The sequence below is a fragment of the Bacillus rossius genome, chromosome 3 (assembly GCF_032445375.1).
Source record: "Bacillus rossius redtenbacheri isolate Brsri chromosome 3, Brsri_v3, whole genome shotgun sequence".
NCBI classification, from domain to species: Eukaryota; Metazoa; Arthropoda; class Insecta; order Phasmatodea; family Bacillidae; genus Bacillus; species Bacillus rossius.
The window spans coordinates 7,583,049-7,606,181 of NC_086332.1; the positions used below are offsets into that span (position 1 = coordinate 7,583,049).

General features: G+C 39.8%; 2 protein-coding genes across 2 annotated transcripts in view; both read right to left on the reverse strand.

Annotated features, from left to right (window-relative positions):
- LOC134530156 (unconventional myosin-Ie-like) overlaps positions 1-23,133 on the reverse strand; it is a 103,276-nt gene that overhangs the window by 40,284 nt on the left and 39,859 nt on the right. The gene's annotated exons all lie outside the window — the stretch shown is intronic.
- LOC134530157 (uncharacterized) lies at positions 18,584-22,373 on the reverse strand. Its single transcript, XM_063364782.1, has 4 exons — positions 20,651-22,373; positions 20,390-20,561; positions 19,980-20,282; positions 18,584-19,348 (listed from the first exon to the last, which is right to left on the reverse strand). The coding sequence occupies exons 1-4, from the start codon at positions 21,220-21,222 to the stop codon at positions 18,704-18,706; spliced, it is 1,692 nt and encodes a 563-aa protein (XP_063220852.1). The 5' UTR covers positions 21,223-22,373; the 3' UTR covers positions 18,584-18,703.

Genomic DNA, 23,133 nt, shown 5'->3' on the forward strand with positions numbered 1-23,133 from the left:
GGAGTCGGCTAACAGATCAAGAGCAAGTAATATTAAGACAAAGATGTCAAGGGATTACTACCCCCTTTGATCAGGAAGGTGTTAGAGCCTCAGCCATGACCAGAGCCATAGTATGAGCCCCCCTGCCTCACTCGGCTGACCAGACAGTTGGCTGTGTCCTCAGTACTGCTGGCGCCCGCATCACACTGGGACCCGGTGAACCCGTGGTCCGGTGGAGGCCTGTCCAACCCCTCTGCTAGCTGTCCAGGCTAGTACCGGAGCTGTGTCGTCGCTCACCACGTCGACTCCGCATCGGGCTAGGGAGCCCTTGGAACCTGCTCCAAGCGATCGGATCACTCAGCTACAGGTGGAGCACGAGCACTGAAGCACACGAGACACGCCGTCTGCGCATGCCCGCCGCAAGCCAAGCCTAACAAGAGTGGCACTGGCTAACACTGGCAGGGCCCCGCCAATCCTCTCGCCCTCCTCGATACTTTACAATGATTCACGGCACGAAACCTACCTTCATGCTTAGCTCGCAATTTACTTACATATGTGCTAAATAATAAACTTTAAAAAAAATTGGTTGTCTGTAAAGTCGGTTTACGGACGATAGTTTAAAATGACGTCATAACAAAACATTGATGAAATGATTGCATACTTTTATGAATAAAATTAAATAATTTTTATTGAATTATCGCTATTTTGTATGGATACAAAGAAGGAGTGAAATGAAATCTACAATTTAATTGATAAGTTTACTTTTATTTGCACTCATTAATTCAAATATGTTTATTACTTTAACGAACAGATTATTTTAACTAAACTTTTATACATGTTTGCTATTTAACTTCTTCCAATCTGTGTTATTCTGTTAAGGATAGGATGATGATAGGAAAAGTAGGAAACGAATGGGAGTGTTTCAAGTTTAATGTGCCTCGAAAAAGTCAAATCGATGGTTGTTCCAATCGAGTGGAAGAGAGATAGATGCGGCGCAAGCGTACAATGAGTGTAACGGGACAATGTGCGTAACGGGACACTTTTTCGTGCGTGGAGGCGGCGTTCATCGATTTATTAGACGTTGTCACGTCAAAAACTCTGAAAACAAAATACAGGTTGTCCATAAAGAATGTCCCAGTTTCAATGGTATATTTGCAGTTTAATTTAGACTATTTACAACAAATGATACATCAAATAAAGGTTAACTAACCTAGTTTTTTTTTTTTTTTTTTTTTTTACAAATGTTGAAAATGTGCACCTTTTGTTATACGGCACACATCCAACCTAAAGTCTAATTCTTCCCAAACTTTGGTAAACACGTCCGGAGTAATGGAAGCAATAGATCTTCAATTCTTTGTCTACACTCTAGCAAATCATTAAGTAGCGGCGGAACGTAGGAAAATATCCCATGGCGTTATGTCAGGTGAACGTGGAAGCCAACTAAAAATGGATTTGTCGTCTCGACCATTACGAACAACCCAACGGTCAGGGACTTCGACGTTACAACCACTTTCTTACAAACAGGTTCCAAGAGGGAGGGGTGAAATTACAGATTCACTCTTAGCAAATTGCAGAACACACAAAAAGCTTTACGCTCAGGAGGCGCCACTTTGCGCAGGTGGCGCTGCAAGCGAGAAAACAACAAAGCAGTATTCGCGCGTGAGCTTATCTAAAACCTTTTTTTAGTTACTCTGTAATTGTGGTCTTGAACCAACACTCTAAAACGCTTACTGTACCACAAAATCCATTCACGCACTGAAATCGTAAATATTTTCGTAACGTAAATTGCAAAACGACGCCAATACTATTGAAAAATGCCATTCGCGAAACGTTTCCTACGGCACGAACAATCGCAAGAGGGGGGCTCAGATCAACTGCTTAGTGAAGCGACCCCCAAGCAGCCACTGCTGACTGGCCAACAGGGATGTCATCATCGCCAGTAGCGGACCCAGGGGCGGAGCACCCGAGGCCCGCGAGGTGTCCCAGGCCGGCTGAACGCGGGCCCTAACCTCCTGTTGTGTGCCTCTTAACGGGGATTGTGAAAATGAACTGACTTTGAAAATTCGCTGCGAAGCTTTGGTGACTACAAATTGGCCCGAGTTAAATTTAATTTAATTTCGAGGGAAATGAATTAATTTATTTTTACGTTAAACTTGTGTGATGTCCGGCCCTCCTTGGTTTGGAAGGGGGGGGGGGTGCGGGTTTGTGATTTAATATTTAGCTGAATAGCTGGCCTTAAGGGGGTGCCTCCCATTTCAGGTCAAGATTTTATATTTACAGTAGTTTCAGATAAACCTGTAGGTTTTTTTTCAATTGTTTAACTTTCACGAAATGAAAAATATATATACAGCGCATACTTTTTTGCATAATTAGCTGCCAAAGTTACATTTTTAACATTTTTGGGTTGTACAATTAAGGATAATTTAATTTATTGCATGACTGAAACATTTTAGGTTTAACTGCAATGCCACTTCAAGAAGAAATTGTTTGAATTTCTTTCAGAAAATATTAAATAATTTTACCTGGCATTTCAAAATTCTCAAATTTGTTACGAATTTGACAGCCAAGACACATGAAACGGGTTTTTGTGATAGAAATGCAAACCATATCATGAAGTGGCCAGTGGCATTACAGTTAAACCTAAAAAGTTTCAGTTCTGCAAATCAATTTAATTCTCATTATTTGTACAACCCCAAAAACATTAAAAATGTGACTTTGGCAGCTAATTATGCAAAAAGAATGCCCTGTATAAATATTTTTCATTTCGTGAAAGTTAGAACAATTGGAAAAGTCTACAAGTTTATCCGTAATTACTGTAAATATAAAATCTTGACCTGAAATGGGAGGCACCCCCCTAACTGCTCAGGTTATCAGCCCGCAAGAGGCGACCAGCGGCTGCAGCTCGGCATGTCACGGGTCATGATGTGACGAGTGCCGCCTCGGTGCGCGCGGATCCCCGGGACCCGTTATGCCTTAACGTCGCGCGGTTATGCCCCGAGAGGCCGGCCTGGTTTACCTTCGCCGCGACACGCTCTCAAAACCACCCCGCCGACAGCTCTGTGCCAGGAGTCCGTCGCGTGGTTCATCACCAGGTCGCACGACCCGACCCAACACCCCCAAATTAAAAAAAAATACCTTTTTTAAATAACCAACACACACCTTAAATTTGAGAACTGACTTGGGCATCACAACACCAGAAGCGCTAAGGGTGACACCAGCACGCATTTCAAGCACCTAAGCCGGCTCTATACGAGCGAGGCAAAGAGCGGGCAAGCAGCATTCCGTCGTGATGCTTGTACCTACGAGACTCAAGGCCCGGCTAAACCCCTGCCGGGTTGGGCTATAGGCAATTTTATACAGTAATTTGTTCTTCGGACAGTACTTCTACAGATGCTCCACTGTTAGAAGCACTGTATCCGTGTTGTCACCAGATGAATGCTGCCGCTTGTTAATATTATATTTATAAACAAGTCTCGCAAATATTCATAATTAAAATATTTGCCTGACTGACTGCACCGTGGTCACTCACTAACAGCACATCATCTTGGTTTCCAAAGCCGGGCAACACGTAGCTCCCGGGAGATGAGGGCCGGGGCCCCCCCCCCCCCCTTCGAAATTAAGAAGCACCTCTTTGAGGGGGCCCACTTGGGCTTGGAAAATTGTGACTGTTGATAAACGTCAAAGTCAAAACTATGTTTTATGGAAAACGTTCAGTATATTTTTGACGTGACGTCTAATAAATCGATGAACGCCGGCTGCACGCACGAAAAAGTGTCCCGTTACGCACATTTTCCCGTTACGCCCATTGTACGCTTGCACCGCATCTATCTCTCTTCCACTCGATTGGAAAAGCCATCGATTTGGCTTTTTCGAGGTACATTAAACTTGAAACACTCCCATTCGTTTCCTACTTTTCCTATCATCGTCCTATCCTTAACAGAATAACACAGATTGGAAGTTAAATAAAAAAAAACATGTATAAAAGTTATAATTAAAATAATCTCTTCGTTAAAGTAATAAACATATTTGAATTAATGAGAGCAAATAAAAGTAAATTTATCAATTAAATTGTAGATTTCATTTCACTCCTTTGTATCCATACAAAATAGTGATAATTCAATAAAAATGATTCAATTTTATTCATAAAAGTATGCAATCATTTCATCAATGTTTTGTTATGACGTTGTCACGTTAAACTATGGTCCGTAAACCGACTTTACAGACAACCATTTTTTGTTTCTTTTTTTTTTTTAAGTGTTCAGCTTACTGCGTGCATATAAACAACACGCAAGCCTCCTGTCCAGAGATGACTGGTTGCTGGCGGGTAAAAAGCGCGCGCACTTCAGGCAATGTCCCCCGGTGCTGCGCGACGTCCTCGGACAAGGAGGCCACCAATGGCCGCCCTGGGAACCAGTCCAAACTGCTGGGCCGACGACAATGTCGGGCCGACACGCACTCACTTTCTCCCGCGCCGCGCACGGGGCAGCCGAGCGACGAACAGTGCATCGCTAACACTTTAGAAATCTGCCTCCACAGAAGCCACCGTGCCTTACCTACAGCGAATGAAAGCACGCGTTCTGTGGCACACACGTGGTGAAAACATAGCAGAAAGTTAACTGTAGGCTATAACCCCAGCGAGCGACCACGGTGTAATAAATTAGTCGAAAAAAAATTTAATCGTGAACATTTTCTTGGCCTTTTACAAATAACGGATAGCAAGAAGCTTTACCGAATGTCTTCTAGTACTTGTGACAATGGAGATTCTCGGTAAAAAAAAAAAAAAAAAAAAAAAAAACTCGTCTTTCTGTGAACACGAATTTTTAATGAAACTATATAAATATTCATAAAATACTAAACTAACCTAAAAACTATAGTTTCGGAATAACGCAAAACGAGGGTGAAAGATTTATTTATATTAAGAGATCGTGTATGTTGAAGCTATGTTGAAAATATGTTACGGGTAGTGCTAAAAGAAAAAGCAAACCATGTTTTTTTTTTCGTGTTAACTTAGCATTATCCAAGTTTGTTGGGTAAAGTTTGAATAATCACTAAAAATAAATCTGAATCCGGCGTTTACCCGTGAACAAATAGGAATACCAAACGCTGACTGGGCAATGTTAGGGGTTGCGTCATTTTCGAGCACATGGCACAAAACGCGCGAACGTCGACATCCGCCACGCCGCTTGGTGACAGAATGGCGGCCGACATAAGCCACGCCGCTCGGTGACAGAATGGCGGCCGACATAAGCCACGCCGCTCGGTGACAGAATGGCGGCCGACATCCGCCACTCCGCTCGGTGACAGAATGGCGGCCGACATCCGCCACTCCGCTCGGTGACATAATGGCGGCCGACATCCGCCACGCCGGCGCCGCTCAGTGGCAGAACGGCGGCCGAAAAGAGTGCATGCATGGCGTTCCGTTAGCGTTTTTATATAAGGTTTCACGAGTGACTGTCTGTGAAGGGATCGGATTGCTTTTACTCTAACAACGAACAGTATTTGTAATCAACATTAACGAACATGGAACTATCGAGGAAATGTTCTCAAGAACCAGTTTTAGGTTTGTTAGGATTAACTGATTACGTAATATTGAAAATGTATAGCCCAAAAAAAAGCTACGACAACTTGCAAATGAACAATCGCTTTCATAAGGTCAAGGCTATAAAAGGTGTAATTATAAAACAAAATGTAATACAAAGACGTATAAATGCAAGGATGTAGGAAAATTTTGCAATTCTAAGTGCCACGGCAGTTTGCCTTATACTAATATTACTCTAATTTATTTTTTATTAATAACAAATAAGTACAATTTTGAGGAAGTGCAATTTGTGAACTATTTCCATAATTATAATTTTGATTACATTTTATTACGAATTTTCTCATTCAATATACTTTATATAGGTATTTTGAGATACGGTATCAATGTTTTGTCGCACGTTAAATTCATTAAATTAAACTAAAATTATCAATAATTTGGTTTTTCTAACATTTCCCAGCCAGCGTTCGGTAGTCCTAGGTGTAAACGGGTAAACGCCAAATTAATTTAGTGATTATTCGGACTTTACCCAACAAACTTGGAAAACGTTTAGTTAAACCGGGTAAACCTGAACATAAAAACAACAAATGATCGCGTGTACAAGATGACATACATTTTCCAAAATAATCACACATTCGAACCAGTGCCGAAAGATATTTTAATCGCTGGCACACTTAACGCTAGACCTTTGTCGAAACTTTTAAAACGTATCTTGCGGAACTGGAACGTGTTCGGCAGATCTGCATTATCTACGACACTCGTGACGAGGTATTCGTCATTTTTTGACATGAACGATTCGGTTCGAACGCAGACGTAAAAGTGATAAGAGCTGTAGCAAACCGTACGTATTCGGTACTGAGTAACGGGTGCATCATAACGAAACGTTAACACACGAACGCATTTCGTTACTCGCAATTTTTCGTAGTAAGGAACAGTTCACTTGTAGTTCTACACTTTACCTATTAAAGTCAAATTAAATTTAGAATGACTTAAACACAAGTCTGGTTCAAAATACGGAAAGGTGAAAAAAAAAATGCACCTTACGCAGTTTGGTATGTAACGTATAAGTATGTTTTCTACAAATTACGAATGTTGCGACGCCGCGACGTCATACTGTATACGTACGCAATACGACTCGATTCGTTGCTCTAACAAAACATAGCTTGTTAAGAGGTATCAGAAGTAACGAGTAACGTAACGATACGATAGCAACGAGTACTAATTGTTATAGTAACGAATACATACGGGTACGCTTTTTTTGACGTGACGTCTAATAAATCGATGAACGCCGGCTGCACGCACGAAAAAGTATCCCGTAACGCACATTGTTCCGTTACGCTGTGACCCATTGCGCTCTTGTACGCTTGCGCCGCATCTATCTCTCTTCCACTAGATTGGAACAACCCTCGATTTGACTTTTTCGAGGCACATTATACTTGAAACTTTCCCATTCGTTTCCTACTTTTCCTATCATCGTCCTATCCTTAACAGAATAACACAGATTGGAAGACGTTAAATAGCAAACATGTATAAAAGTTATAGTTAAAATTATCTCTTCATTAAAGTAATAAACATATTTGAATTAATGAGTGCAAATAAAAGTACATTTATCAATTAAATTGTAGATTTCATTCACTCCTTCTTTGTATCCATACAAAATAGAGATAATTCAATAAAAATGATTCAATTTTATTCATAAAAGTATGCAATCATTTCATCAATGTTTTGTTATGACGTTGTCACGTTAAACTATCGTCCGTAAACCGACTTTACGGACAACCAATTTTTTTTTTTTTCCGTTACTCTTACACCTCTAAAAAGTGGACTCCTAGTCAACTTGACGGAGGTGGTATATCTGTTCCTTCCGGGCGGCGTGTGAGAAAGGAAACGTGGGATACAGCTTAGTGGCTGCTCGGAGGGGGACGCGGTGAGCAGGGTGGAGGGGGGGGGGGGCGCCGCTCCATTTCCACTGGCACGAGCTCGCGGGCGCTTTATAGTGTCGAGCGGAGCCCGGGGCAGGCAGTCGCCAGTCGCCGGCGACCCTGGAGCCCGCCACGTCTCGTCGCCAGCCATGCAGTCCTCGACACCGCTCTGACAGGTAGGCCACAGACCAGGGCTGGGTCCACAAGCCATGCACACGACCTGTGCGAAATCAGCTCGCAACTGAAATCTTACTGTTAATTTTAGCCAATGAAATTTCGCGAAGTACACGACATCCGTTCGTTGTGTAGAGGTGTGTTCTGGTGGTGTGCAATTATAATGCAGTGACTACATTGAGTTCCTCTTGCATAATTATTATTTATATATATATATACACACACACACACACACACACACCTAGTTCTGCAGCTGACTGATCAGTGATGTTAGAACACAAGTAGGTTTTGATAAATTGTAATTTCAGAATATTTATATTAACTGTTTTGACATGAACAACACACAGAGCATATCAATAATATAAGGAACCAAACACATGATTTAAATTATACTTTGTAGGTATAATTACAGGAAGTTATGTTGGGTCCGACTTCTGACAAAAGTTCAAGTCTTATTGAATATTATTTTTTTATGAAAATTATAAAGAAACTAAATTTGGATTCGTAATGTTCTCATATATAGACTGTACCTAGAGTCAGTGGGTTCGAAAACCGGCATTCAAATCTTCTGCGCACGACCTACTGTTACGGTTACTTTTATTTTTGTCAGCTGTGCACCCAGCGTAATGCCGGACGGCTCTATACTAACAACTCAGGCGATAACCTAGCGGCAAGAGGTGTGACTACGGAAATATATTATGAATTTATCGTTAAATTATATATTATATTTTCTTGTGTCGAACGATTCGCTTCTTTTTAATAATTTTGAAACACCGTAGGTTTATTTTCTCCCATCAAATCTGTGTAACATTTAAATAAGTTTTTCTACGAGATAAGAAAATTATTTTCGCTGTCGTAATTTTGGTACCAATTGTATTAAACAGCTATTTTGTTCATACTGGACATACCGTCCGCCATCTATCGGAATGACGTGAGAACAACGCCAGGTTGTAGCTGCCCGGTATCAGTCTAGCGCAGTGGTTCCCAAACTTTTTCAGCTGGCGACCCACCTTTACTTATAGGAATACCTCCACGGTATATCGGTCCACGGTGGAGTAAACAACCTTATTTGTATCGTATCCCTTCCTTATGTATATATAATTTGCCATTAGTTGCATATATATGTGAAGATACCTATTGATTATTGATAAACAATTTGTGTTCTAATTGAAAATGGTTGACAAAATATAAGCACATTATAGCAAAACGGTTATTTATTTAACAATATTTGCACACAATTCGATTTGTTTCGATTTTTCTTATCTCTTCTGATGTTTATATTCGATGGTTTCTGATCGATTTAGGATCGAGTCGCGACCCACCTGTAACCCTTCCGCAACCCACTAGTGGGTCGCGACCCGTCGGTTGGGAACCGCTGATCTTGCGTATTTGGCGGAACTGTTGAGCACAGCTGTCACATCGTGGTAACAAAAATGCAAGGAAAAATAAACACTTGTTTGCTGAAAACTGCCTTACGTTGTCATGTACCTGAAAACTGAGCCTTACTTGGCAGTTTTTGACGTGACGTCTAATAAATCGATGAACGCCGGCTGCACGCACGAAAAAGTGTCCCGTTACGCTGTGTCCCGTTACGCTCATTGTACGCTTGCCCGCATCTATCTCTCTTCCACTCGATTGGAACAACCATCGATTTGACTTTTTCGAGGCACATTAATTTTGAAACACTTGCATTCGTTTCCTACTTTTCCTATCATCGTCCTATCCTTAACAGAATAACACAGATTGGAAGAAGTTAAATAGCAAACATGTATATAGGTTATAGTTAAAATAATCTGTTCGTTAAAGTAATAAACATATTTGAATTAATGAGTGCAAATAAAAGTAAATTTATCAATTAAATTGTAGATTTCATTTCACTCCTTCTTTGTATCCATACAAAATAGTGATAATTCAATAAAAATGATTCAATTTTATTCATAAAAGTATGCAATCATTTCATCAATGTTTTGTTATGACGTTGACACGTTAAACTATCGTCCGTAAACCGACTTTACAGACAACCAATTTTTCTTATTCTCGTAGAGCTGCGGTTGCAAGGCGAGTCGCGCTCCGCCGAATGGCCTTGGGACGGAGGAAAGTCGCACCCGCCCTCGTACATAACACGAGTTAACCAATTAACTGGTTGCTCCAGCTCCAGTATCAGTCCTGACTGGAGTCGCGGCGCCAAGGTGTTTACTTGTTTGTGCCTTCAGGCTTCGCGTCCCGTCGACAAGACACCACTGTCCACAGCCAAGGGAACTGAAGAAGGAATAGGCCACGGCCTTTGGGAAATAGCAATCCAAACTTTTGCCTGGAGTTATTGCGTGAAGACACGGAAAACGAAATTCCCTTTCAATTTAGTCATATTTAGGCTGCATTTTAGTGTGGAATTATTTTTGAGGTTATACTAATTTAGGCGCCTTATGAAAATAAAAAAAAGATGAGAATGAAATTTTACGATGTAACTAAATTTTCACAAGATTAAAAAAAGGCTACATACAAAACCAAAGGCTACATACAAAAAAGGGCTACATAAAAATAGAACTTTGTATATGCTTTTAAATTTCATACTTCAGTGATTGATAGTGAATACTATGGTCCACATCATTAACAACATTTATTTATTGGGAATATTAGTGATAGAAAATGTTCATAAATGTTTTCAAGTGAGGTTATGTTTCCGTATACATAATTTATTTGCATCATAAGTTAACTATTACATTTAATAAATAATTAAAATTAAAGAGATGAGGATAAACATTCAGCAGATTTGTTGATTTTCATATAAATTTTTAAAAATTCTCGATTATTTTACATAATTAAATAATTAATTTTAATCACACGTGTGTATTAATATTGAATACTGAGTGTCTATTTAATTTTTTTAATTGGATTGAATTGATACTTCACCAACCGTATTTATAATATCACTCCAGACCTTTTATTTTTATTATTTCTATTAATTACTGGCGTGAACCTCTTAGCTGGTGATGGTTTCGGGGTCTAGGGGTAGAAATGTCACGACAGCGTGGCTGGATGTGGCTGGATTTTGTTCCGGGTGTCGAAGCGCGCTGCTCCGCTCGGACGAGGTCTGTCCTCCGCGGTTACGGCAGACCGGTCACTGAACGGGAAGCCTTCATTTCACAGACGGGAGAGCCAAACGCCAGATCGTGCATCTTCGTTTTTTTTTTTTTTTTTTTTGTTCATTGTAACTCATGATAACTAATGGTCAATTAGGTTAGGTTAGCTACATTATAAATACTTCAAAACATTGTGGACGGTTGATTTGGTTAGTAAAGCTACATTAAAGATACTTGAAATCATGTAAACGGTTTCCTATAGCATGAACGTGGGGGAACTTCGGGTTCGGCTCTCTCGTCTGTGAAATGAAGGCTTCCCGTCACTGAACACTCTTCTACAGACTCCTTACGTCCATCTCATCGGTGGTTTCATCCCGAACACATGCCCCCCCCCCCCCCACAAGGGTGGGGCTGGGTGGACCCCTGAGTCCAGGGCCTAGAGGGGGCCCGGGACCAGCCCCGTTTATATTTATCTCTGTGTGGAATAAATATACATACTCGCTGTGGTTATTTTAAAGTAAAATTAATTTTTATAAATAAAGCTTAAATTGGATTTATAAAAACCATAACTTTATCCTGTATTTTTAGGTTAAATAACATTCGAAAAAGAGTGTAGGTAAGAAATAACCGTGCAATTATAATGTAGCACGTGACTGTAAAAAAAAAATTGGGGCGGGGGGCGGGGGCGGCGTCTCCGATCCTGGGCCCAGGGCCCGTAATCGAATGTGGGGGCCATATGCCCGTAATCGAATGTGGGGGCCATATGCCCGAACTTGAGGTTCGGAGCCCGACTGCATTCTGGGAGCGCCCTTCCTATGCACAATCGAGTGCCTGTGTAACGAAATAAATCTAAGGAAATGACTGAAATGTGTGGAAATGTTATCAACTTGAACATATTAATATGAAATAACCGAAATAATCTTAAACGACACAAATGGAAATGAAATAAATCCACATATACCGAAATGAGTCAGAAACCTAATACATCAAACAAAATCACTCGATACAATAGAAATGAAATTATTTGTACCCAAATGTGATTAAATAAATAAAATTAAGTAAAAAACCATCAAAAAGCATCAAAAGAACCTATTTATAACGAAATAAGTGTACTTTAATAGAGACGAATTTCAATGATTAAATGCATTAATTGTAACAAAATAAATAAAAGGAAATGACTGAAACATCCCACCTGGATGTTTTCACGGATTCCATTCCGCAACACTGAGATGTGCACTGACATTATATCCGGCAGCTTTTATGCTTCACTCTTCCCAAGAGATCTGTAGATGTCAGTATAGTCGCCACAGAGTATGTTTGCGCGGTATCGTCTCCACAAACATTGAAAAAAAATTAACAGTTTTGTGCTCATACAGCCACAGATGTTAACATCTGCCCGAATTGCCACATGAAAACGTTCGCAAGAGAAGGAAAGCTTCGCTAGACATCAAGGAGAAGAAAGTTTTGTCTTGCATTGTAGTGCTTCTCAGCTGTCTCAAGGCATATCATTTGACTGAGTCAAATGTTGTTTTTTTTGCTTGAATTCCACTTGATAAAAAAAATATTATTTAGTGATAATTTGGTAGCAGAAATTCACAAATTAAATGTAACTATGAATAAAATTAAGGTGCGAATTCTAGCAGGCATGACAAAATAAGAAGTGATAGTGCCTCATTTATAGTGACACCCGTCACATTGTGCATTCATGTATATTAACTTAAATATTTTTCTTCGTACTCGGCTATTCCGTCTGCATTGTGACGCTCAGAGCTGTAAATGCCGTTCTCGTTAGTAACACGTTTGCAGGATTTCGCGGCCGTCGTCCGAGTGAGACAGGGGCGTGAATATGTATGATTCGCGAGTGTAGGGGGCGGAACCGGCGATAGTTGAGGGTCTTTTTAACTCCATGGGGCCGGGGGGGCTGACCCCCTTACCCACCCCCCCTCCTGCGCCCGTCACGCCAATCTTCACATCAGTAAGGAATCTCCACCCTGAAGATTGAAATTGCAATTTTGCCCGAAACAAGGATGTATTCTACAACTTAAGACGCAACTAGAAACCACAAGCCGAGTAAATCTCCGACGTTGTTCGTCTATTTAAGTAATCGGTTCCCCTGTATTTGTGTCGCTGGGACGTGGTAAATGAATATCAGTAGCCTCACATAAAAAACTGTACGTGTTCGATTCCCGCCAGAATCAAATCCAGATTCTCACGAACGAGAGACTATAAGGAGACCGTGGATTATTTTGGCGTGCAAACACCCCCCCCCCCCTATTTTCCAACCAAGTGCGTTTATCCTGTTCCGTTCTGATATTTTATCCATCTCTAATGATTCATATTTTGACTATACTTTAAATCCTAGACCAACATCACTCTCTGCTGAATTATCTACGTGTTGTTCACACTCGTTTGACAAAAATTTCTAATATGTTGTGTTATGATGTCAAATCCAAGTTCTTCTGGCAATAAGCTACGACTAGGACTCCAAACGGCACAGCCGCTTCTTATTCTGTCCAAATAAGCGCCATTTGCCTGAAAGGAGAAGGTTGTTTATCGAGAAAAGAAACGAAACCGTGACTTGGATCCGAAGCAGGAAGAAAGCGCACTAGTTTGCGCAATACGGGCCCTGGACGTGTATAATGTAACCATAGCATTTTAGGGAAATGGAACGCGCGGTGTTTCGTAAGCCCGTAATGACGGCGCACCTCGCTCCCCGATAGACAGAACACGCACGCGAAAGGTTGCCCTGCGACGCGCGTGCAACTTTCGCTGCGTGGCCGGGCGCCGCGGAGACTTCGATGCACCAGCAAGGCGGCAGCGCTCCGCGGCCTCTGGCTCGAGAACATGGGGGAGAAACTCTAATTACCGAGACTGAGACCTGGTTTTTGGAAGTAGTTATGGGCCCGTCCGCCAGATAGTACTTTTCATAATATATTGCTGACATAACTACATTAATTTACTAGGAGAAGTAATGTGTAAGCTATTATCAGGCAAACAAAACAGTAAAAATTCATTTTATTTAGGTAGCCACTAATTTTGTGGTGTGTTAATACTAGGGACCGGAAAAATTCGCGGGTTCAATGACCTCAAGGATGAACTCCATAGTTCTACATACGCTCGGTCAAATGTCACCCACCCATTGGCTGCTGTCTTGTGAGACGTCCCAACGTAGCAGCCTGTGATTCGTATGAAGCTTTGGTTGGGTGTTTCTCATTGGCCCAAAGTCCTCCAGGTGAGTTGTGAGCCAATAGCAGAGGCAGCACTGATGTATAACTATTTATATTTTAGCCTATCGCGAAATGAATTCGCGAATTTTTCCGGTCTCTAGTTAATACGAGTTTTTTCACCTCCTACTTCTTTATTTATTACATGACGGTTTATTACAAAACAGCATTAAGTATTTTCGCATCGATTAAATTAGTTTTGCGCCGCCAAGGAGATAACTTAATATAACCAAAAAAAAACGTATTAACTAAAAAAACTTAGCATGAGAACCTCTATTCCGATTTGTTATTTGCTGGTAGTTATGGGCCCGCCCGACAGATGGCGACACATGTCGCGTGAAACATGGTTTCAGTTTCCACTGCAAGAGTCGCACTTCTTTGTTTCCCTCCTTGTTCTGTGGACTCGAGAGGCGCCGACGCGCGGGACCGGGGCTCGCGCTACCCGCGGCTACCCGCGGCTACCCGCGGCTACCCGCGGCTACCCGCTCCTTGGGCGAGCTACTCGCCGGCCATGTGTCCGCGCCTGAGCGGAGAGAGCTCGTTAGAGTCGTGGAGCACGAAGCCGTCTTCGCATTTCCCGGTCAGACCTTTACCCTTTCCAGTCCTCCAGGCACACCCCGTCAGTATCATCATCATCATCATCATCATCATCATCATCATCATCATCATTAGAGACAGGAAAAATTCGTTGGTTCAATGACCTCCAGGCAGTGGCGGATCCAGAGGTTCCCCTCGCAGGGGGCACTCTAGGATTTCAGAGAAGCCAGAGAAAAAAATGTCTTAAAATTACTAAATTTGTATTTAATCTACTCACACTGCACGTAACATCCAACCACCAGATTTTATGATTCTACAAGAAATTAATTAATTATATTAAAATATTTTATCGGTTTCAGAAACAATCATTTTTGTCGGCAATATTAATGTAGAAGACAACTGGTTTTTCCGGGGGGGGGGGGCACTTGCCCCCTGGTGGCCTTCCCCCCCCCCCCCCCTGGATCCGCCACTGCCTCCAGGATAGACTCCACTACACTCTACACACTCGGGGCAAATGCCAACTGTTCATTGGCTGCTGACTTGTGAGTCGTCTCGACTGGGCGGCCTGTGATTCGACGACACTTCTGTGAGTGAGGGTCTCTAATTGGCCCTCATTATACTCCAGATTAACAGTGAACCAATGACAGAAGCAGCACTAAGGTACAATTATTTGAATTTTAGCATAAAACGAAATGAAACCCGCGAATTTTTCAGGTCTCTAATCTTCATCAACTGCTTCCATACTGTGGCCGGGCCAGCAAAGAAATAACATTTGTGCTAATTCAACACGCGTTAAACAAAAGATATGAAGTTCACGCCAGGTATTAGACTCTACAAAATAACTAACACCACTTCTAAACAGCAACGAGATAACCCTTTCCATTTAAAAAATAATAATTAAAAATGCACAGGTCTGCAAATCATTTAATAATTAAAAAGTTAAAATAAGTTTCAGAGTTCATGTTCATATATTGTGAACTTTACATAAGATTATTCTTATTAGAAGACTATTGCAAGCAATAGTTATTGTTCGAAACGCTGATTTTTAAACATCCGCAAGTTTCTGTTATTCTAAAAAAATAAAAAAATAATAATAAATAAAATACACAACACGCCGTGGTTCCGTAACTGGTAGTATAAATCATTAATGAAAATCCGTAATAATTGGTAGTACTGCAGTTGGAAACATTTATGTTCTGATTCAAAAGAATTAACATTATTTAACACTTAACTATAAACATTTTTTTTTGCTATAAACAACAAGTTTAGGCTATATCATGAACGCTCAAACAAAAATAACAATTTCTTACTGACAAATTTTTGATGCAAATAATCTGTGATCGGAAATTGATGTTGCGATGTGGAGCATTATTTTCCATTACAGTACACTCCCGATTATCCGCGAAATTAAATGGCAGGGCCACCGCGGATGGTGAAAATCACGGATGATTCGCAAAAGAGCCGAAAATGGGAAACAAAAAAGGAAGCATGAATTTCAACTTAAAACTCTAAAAATGTATGTACAGTAAAAGATACAATTAACAGTAAAAAAATTTAAATGATGCTAAAATTTTAGTATTTTACTGAATAATTAACATACAATACATTTCAGTAATGTAAACATAAAATTGCTCGGTACTTGCTTCCTAACAAGGATACAGTACTGTACGTACTCAGAGACTTCATTAGACACTGCGTGAGTTCCGAGAAAGCCTGTAGCGTTTTACTGCATACTGCACACAACACACTCGTCAGTAGAGTTCAAATTTGCTCACTTGTAATAAAATACAGATTTACATATGTGCTGTATTTTTTCGTAGCATGCGCGGATAATCCGCACCGTGGATCATCCGCACCGCGGATAATAGGGAGTTTACTGTACTTAACGTTAAGCATTGTAGCTTTGTTGGTAATTAAACAGACGCTTCTCCGAGTCTCTATTGGAGGCCGAGACACCCGAGGGTTGCGGCCTTGACTTCCCACGACAGGAATCCGCGGAACTAGGAACATGTTTCACCGACAGCTGGGTGGCAGCTGCAGAGGTCGGCGATGCGGCATTTTACCACGGGTCGTTGGTCTGTCATGCCAGCATTAAGGGGCCCGCCTCGTCAGGGGTGTATGTGTGTTAGTGAGGCAGGATGATAATTGCGACGCTCGCTGGTGCTTCTAGCGCGGTATAGCCTCTGGACTGGCGTGCAGTCTTCTCGTCGTCACAGGACAACTGAGAAATTTGAGCGGTGACCGTAACATTATACGGCGGAGAAATGAAGACAAAGGTGTAATACAAGTTCCTTAAGTGCTTTCAAGAATATATACCAGTTTTACGCCTAAAATTTACTCTGAAAACATGCGTTTTAGCCATTTCAACTCTTCTCAAAGTGCAGTTTAAAAACTTAATCCGAAAACAAAAGTACTTTTCGGTACTCGGCGAACTCTTCAAATGTTTTTCGTAAGCAGACCCCGCTCGGATATCTTGAGTAGTTTTGAAATCGCGTTGTTTTTTCCTGAAGCTCTACGCACCGTGTGTGTGCCCGGGTAGGCGGAGGATGGAATCTTAGGTGCCCCATTCCGGAAAACGGGACAGCTCGGGGTGGACTACATCGGAACTGGGTCAGGTTCTGACATGCATCGCTGCGCGGACAGCCGTGACAGCCGCGACAGCCGTGACAGCCGTGACACTCATCAAGCGAGCCTCGTGCCCGGGACCGAGCACGAAGCTGCGGTGGAAGAACACTGCCTTCCGCAGCACGACTGCAATCCGGGACCTGACACCTCACTGCCGACTCCTGTGCCACACGGCTAAGAGTTTAGTACTTGGTTACTTAGCAACCAATTTGCTTTATTTTGTTTCCAAGTAAAAAAAAAAACTTCGAGAACCACGTCTTGCACTAAAAACAGCGCAAGATTTGTCCACAACTACGTAATTACAGCAAAATAAACACAGGAGAGTACAGACCTTCGAAGTATCATTCTTCATGCACATCCGGTATCATCAGAAATTGATACAGGTTCCAGAAAACATGGGAGATACTGGAAAAATTATGGAATTTGAAAGCGGCACGGTAAAACCAGGAAATGTCAGGGAAAATAAGCTGTTTAAGTTGTGCATTTTTTATCTGGATTAAAGTGTTAAAGCCATTAGAAACGTATCATTGGTTTCTGTAAAATTATTTTCAGAATTACTACTAGATCTAAATAAGTCCAAATTATACTACAAAAAAGTGAACAAAACATCAGAAACATTTTATCTCAAAGCATCTGAAAATTTTGTGTTTTGGTGTGAAAATTTGGTTGAAGTAGCCGTACAGCTAATTAATTAAAAATGAATTGGAAATTGTTTGGTTTTTAACCAGGAAAACCTTAAAAAGTCAGTGTGCACATCAAGAAAGCTTGAACTGTTCTGTCGCACGACCACGCATCGAGGTGTCAGGTAATTACAACGAACCCACGACCTTAAAGCCAGTCCCACTTCCTGGCCATTTCCTCGGCAGTTTTCCCGCCTGCTTCCTGCCGGCTCGCCTGCTTCCGTGGAGGCCTCGGTTCAGCCGCTCTCCCGGCTCGCCTGCTCTTATGCCCTTTCCCGTGCAACTTTCCATGCCTTTCCAACATTTGGTCCAATCGACAGAGGTGTTTTTTTTTTCTGCCCAGATGTGCAGCTACTGTGGTCAGCAACTGCGTTGGTTGGTTTTTCTGCAAGAACTTTACGTATCGTGTTCCATGAAGTCATGGATTCTTCATACTTTCTGTTATATCGAACACTCGTGGCCACTTTCAAACCCATGGGTACAACAAGATACAGCAGAAACTAGGCATTGGTAAGGGTGGGCTTCAGGACCCCGGCACTAGGTAGGCCTACTTAACTTTGCAAAGCCTTTCGGTATGCATCCTTGCACATGTATGTACGCAGTGTTGTTAAAAGTACTCGGAAAAAGTAATTGGGCTCGATTACAATTACTGTGGCGACAATGTAACTAATTACAAGTAAAAATTACTTTACATAGAAGTAATCAGTAAAATTACAATTACAATTACAATTACTTTCCGCTACCATTTTAAAACTGACTTACGAATAAATTTTTTTACACACTGTTACATTAATAAACATACATATATGTTTTGTTAAAAAAATGATTTCATGTAATGATTAAATTTATTATTTTTAATTAAATGAATAATATTTTAGGACAAAATAGCTTCAATAACATCAAATTACTTCATACAAGTCACTACCTGTAATAAAAGTAACACTCTTTAAATTTTGTAATTGACCTTACAAAACAATTGCATTTTAAAGTTCTCATCAGATAGATTCCCTCTCTTGATGGCAAAAACATCTTTACCAACACTAAAAAGACGCTCAACGGGAGCACTTGACGGCAGCGACGTGTTAAATTTTAAAAATGCAGATTTTAGGATAGGGTAATGTTGGAGACACTGTAAGTCGCTATGGCTGTTCATTAAGTAGGAATTTACTTCCTCCAAGACAGGTGAAACTGATGTAGTCAAAATGTTGAGAAAAATTGCCTCTTCGTCTCTGTTCACATTTTCTTCTGTCATAACAGAAGCAGAACTTGCACCACTAGCGAAGGCATCAATTTCATTTTTGAAGGAGGATACAGCTTCCTCTTTCTGTTGTCCTTCCAGCCAAGAAAATTTAAGTGATGGAATGAGGCCGGCAGCTGTTGTCAATTTATTATCTTCCAAAATTGAACCGAAACGCTTGTCTACACCCTCATGCAATGCTTTGGCCAAAGGTCTACAATAAACAACACTGCTGTCGTTCATCTTTTTGCCAAGTTCCCTTAAAATACTTGTTATTGTTGGCTGCAGGTAACCAGCGAACATGTTTTTTTCCGCTTGAAGTATGTTCAAGGCAAGTGCCAGTGGTTTCATTACCTGCAAAAATATTCAAAATATAAAATATTGCAAGCGACACAAGTTGTCATGTGATATGTCATACAAAAAGAAACAAACATATACACACACATGTGTATATATATACACACACACACGTGTGTGTATGTGTATATATACACACACGTGTGTTTATGTATATCTATAATATATCACAATAGTACAATTTTATAAAACATTAAACCAACATGAAGAGAAAATTAATCAGCTCGGTTAGTTAAATATGTATAAAAAATGTAGAATATTAAATAATGAGTAAAATATAAATATATTAGCTTTGAATACTAATTTAACTGACAATCCGTTTTCAGTCATTATGACTAGGCTACAAAGCTATTTGTTAAAATATTCAACTAAAAACAATTTTATTTTGTTAGCGCACCAACTGTCATGTATATAAGAAAAAGAGAAAACATTATGTACAATGTCATCTTGAGATTTAAGGTTTTCAAATGATGTAGGAAGTTAGTACTAGCATAAATAAAAATAACTATGAGTTAATTAGTTGACTAATGCTGAAATAGAACTACAGAAGTTAAACTCTCGCAGCAGAGTCAAATTATTTGGTAAAACAATAACACATCTATAATATGTAAAAAAAAATATTACCTACCATAGCATACTCTACCAAAAAAGCCAATTCCGCAGGCCGAAATCGTGGTAATCCTAAACCATCTACAAGCTTATCAAGCATGTCTTCTCCATGTTGCTGAACAACAGACAAGAGACAGTTTACACTGTCATACAAACTGTTCCATCTAGTAGCACAAGGTGTGTAAAGCAATTTTCCAAATATTTCCTTTACTAAATCAGCTGCAACTGTACTTCTTTGTTTGTTCCAGAGGGCTTGACAGCGAGCAAATGTAGATCTGGCCACTTTTTTGAATGCTGGATCACTTTCTGCATTTTGGCTATCCTAAACAATTGATACAAATGTTTAAAGGCAAATTACTAAATTATAAACTTCTAAAGTTGTTTACATAAAATAGCAATTTAAATTTTTAATACTCATTAAAATCATACCTTTACAGCGACTAAGTTCAAGGTGTGTGCTGCACAACGTTGATGGGGAGGTAGAACGTAATGGAACTCGTTTTGACCTTCATCCAAAATACTTGACACATCAACAATCTCTAATTCATCGTCATTATCTTTATCTTCTTTAACATCTGTCTGCGAGTGTAAACCAAACATGCTAGAAATAAATTAAACCATTCCATTAATAAATATGAAGTAATCATTATTTAAAAAATGTAATATTAAATAAATAAATATAATAAATACCTGAAAGCCTTTACAAAGTTGGAGCCATTATCAGTGACACAAGCCAACACTTTATTGTGTATATGGAATTCTCTGAGTGCCTTGTGAATGGCGGCAGCCAAGATGTCATAGGTGTGTCTTCCAACAAGTCTTTCGATTGTTAACATGGCTGATTTACGTTGAATAGTTTCCTCGTCTATCCAGTGGACTGTTATTCCGAGATATGCTCGGCTAAAATGGCTCCAGCAATCTGCTGTGATTGCTACATTAGAAACTAAAGCTAGTTCCGCCATTAGCTTCTTCTTTAGCGTTTCGTAACATTCTTTGAGGCGTACAGCCATTGTCTGCCTACACATTACAGACCGACCTGGTGCTAAACATTGCACAAGATTCACAAATGACTCATCTTCTACAACAGAAAATGGTTGGAGAGTACTGCACACAAAGTTCAAAATCAGCCTGTCCACAGTTGCCTGACTTGCACCAGAGCCTTTTTGTGAAAATGTCAACAAAGCTTGTTTCTTGGAGTTTGGCAAATTGGTTGCCTCGTTGATGGCCTTTCTTTTCTTGGTTACTTCCTGCAAGATCTCCATTTCACCTATTTTTGTAGGGTGAACTCTCTGAAATTCACAGTGTAACCAATGTCAAAATTATGACCTCGTGATAAAAAAAAAATGTGAATATTATCAATGCAAGGTAAAACAACCCATTTTCAACATGTTAAGAGCATTAAGTGTTACATGCCGTATTTCCGCAATTATAAGCCGAACAATTTTACAGAATTGTTAGCCTAAAAACAAGGGTGCGGGCTACATTGGAAGAAAATTTATTTTGTGTTTACAAAAGTTGACATACTGTTTCTCATTGTTTAAAAACTGCTATCATATCTCGTAACACCAACCGTTTTAAGTGCAGTCGAAAACAAAAATAATATTCTTATAAATCGTCGCAAAGTTCTTTTCTGTGACGCGGCGTACGTGGGTGTGCGCTACATTTTGTATATAAATGACATTGCTCTGCCAGATGGTTGTGCTAGCGTGGCGCCAGAGATAACCTCGAAAAACGTCTCAAGAATAAAATACCACGTGCGTGTACAAATGGCCTCCCGTTGACCACAAATAATTAAATAAACAATTATAGACGAAGGCGAAGGTTAAAAATGTATTTCCCCTTTAAATGGGCTTAAAAATTGGGTTGCGGATTATAATGCAGGGTGACTTACAATTGTGGAAATACAGTAGCTAATGTCAGTAAATGTTGTAAAAAACAGTGTTAATACATATCATTAATAAAATTCATTATCTAGTTTGCTTACCGTGATGTGTTTCCTTAAATTTGAAGCAGTGCTCCATGCTGATCTGAGTAATTTATTTCCCAAACATAACTTACACTTCACAGACATATTCTCTTTGCTCTGCTTCCCAGATAATTCAAAATATTTATCAAGGTAAGTAAACGGAAAAATTCTATCTTCATTATTAACGACTTCGTCAGCATTTGAATTTGTCGCAGTATCACTTTGGTTACCTATACCATCCATGATTGCGATGCGTTTGCGAGTAGTGGACATGGACACAACACAAGTAAACAAAGTGAAGACAAGAAGGCAAAGATATCTAGAACCTGACAAGCCACTTCTGTGCTTTGTCATTTTTGATCATAGATGTTGTGCATACGATCGTAGCACTACAAGCCTAAAATTATAAACTTTACTAAAACAAAAATTTATGTTCTTCTTCTTCTTAATTGTATTCATTATACGTCCCGAGAATAAAAGTAACGGCAAGTAAATATAAAGTATCGATTACCTTAATGTAACGATTACATTTAATGTTATGTATTCCGATTACAAGTACGAATTACATTTTTAAAATGTAATTCGTTACAAGTATAAATTACTTGAAAAGTAATCGTTACAAGTAATCCGATTACTTGTAATTCGTTACTTAACAACACTGTATGTACGTATGAGTGATTATATATTCCTTTGTCTTTCTTTCTCTTTCTTTCTGTTTCTATATTTTCTTTCTGTAAATTCTCTCGTTTTCTATATTTTCTTTCACTCTCTTCCTATATGTTCATCCTCTCTCTTTCAATATTTTCTTTTTCTATATATATTTTCTCTCTGTTTCTATATTTTTTTTCTCTTTCTATATTTTCTTTCACAATATATTTTCTCTTTCTATATTTTCTTTCACAATATATTTTCTCTTTCTATATTTTCTTTCTCTCTTTCTATATTTTCCTGCTCTCTCTATATTTTCCTCTCTTTTTCTATATTTTCTTTCTCTCTAATTATATTTTTTCTCTCTTTCTATATTTTCTTTCTCTCTTTCTATATTTTCTTTCTCTCTTAATATTTTCTTCCTCTCTAAATATTTTTTTCCTCTCTATGTTTTCTTTCTCTCTCTTTCGATATTTTCCTGCTCTCTCTATATATATATTTTTTCTCTCTCTTTCTTCCTCTGTGTTTCTCTCTCCTTCTCTCGCCCTCCATATTGCCG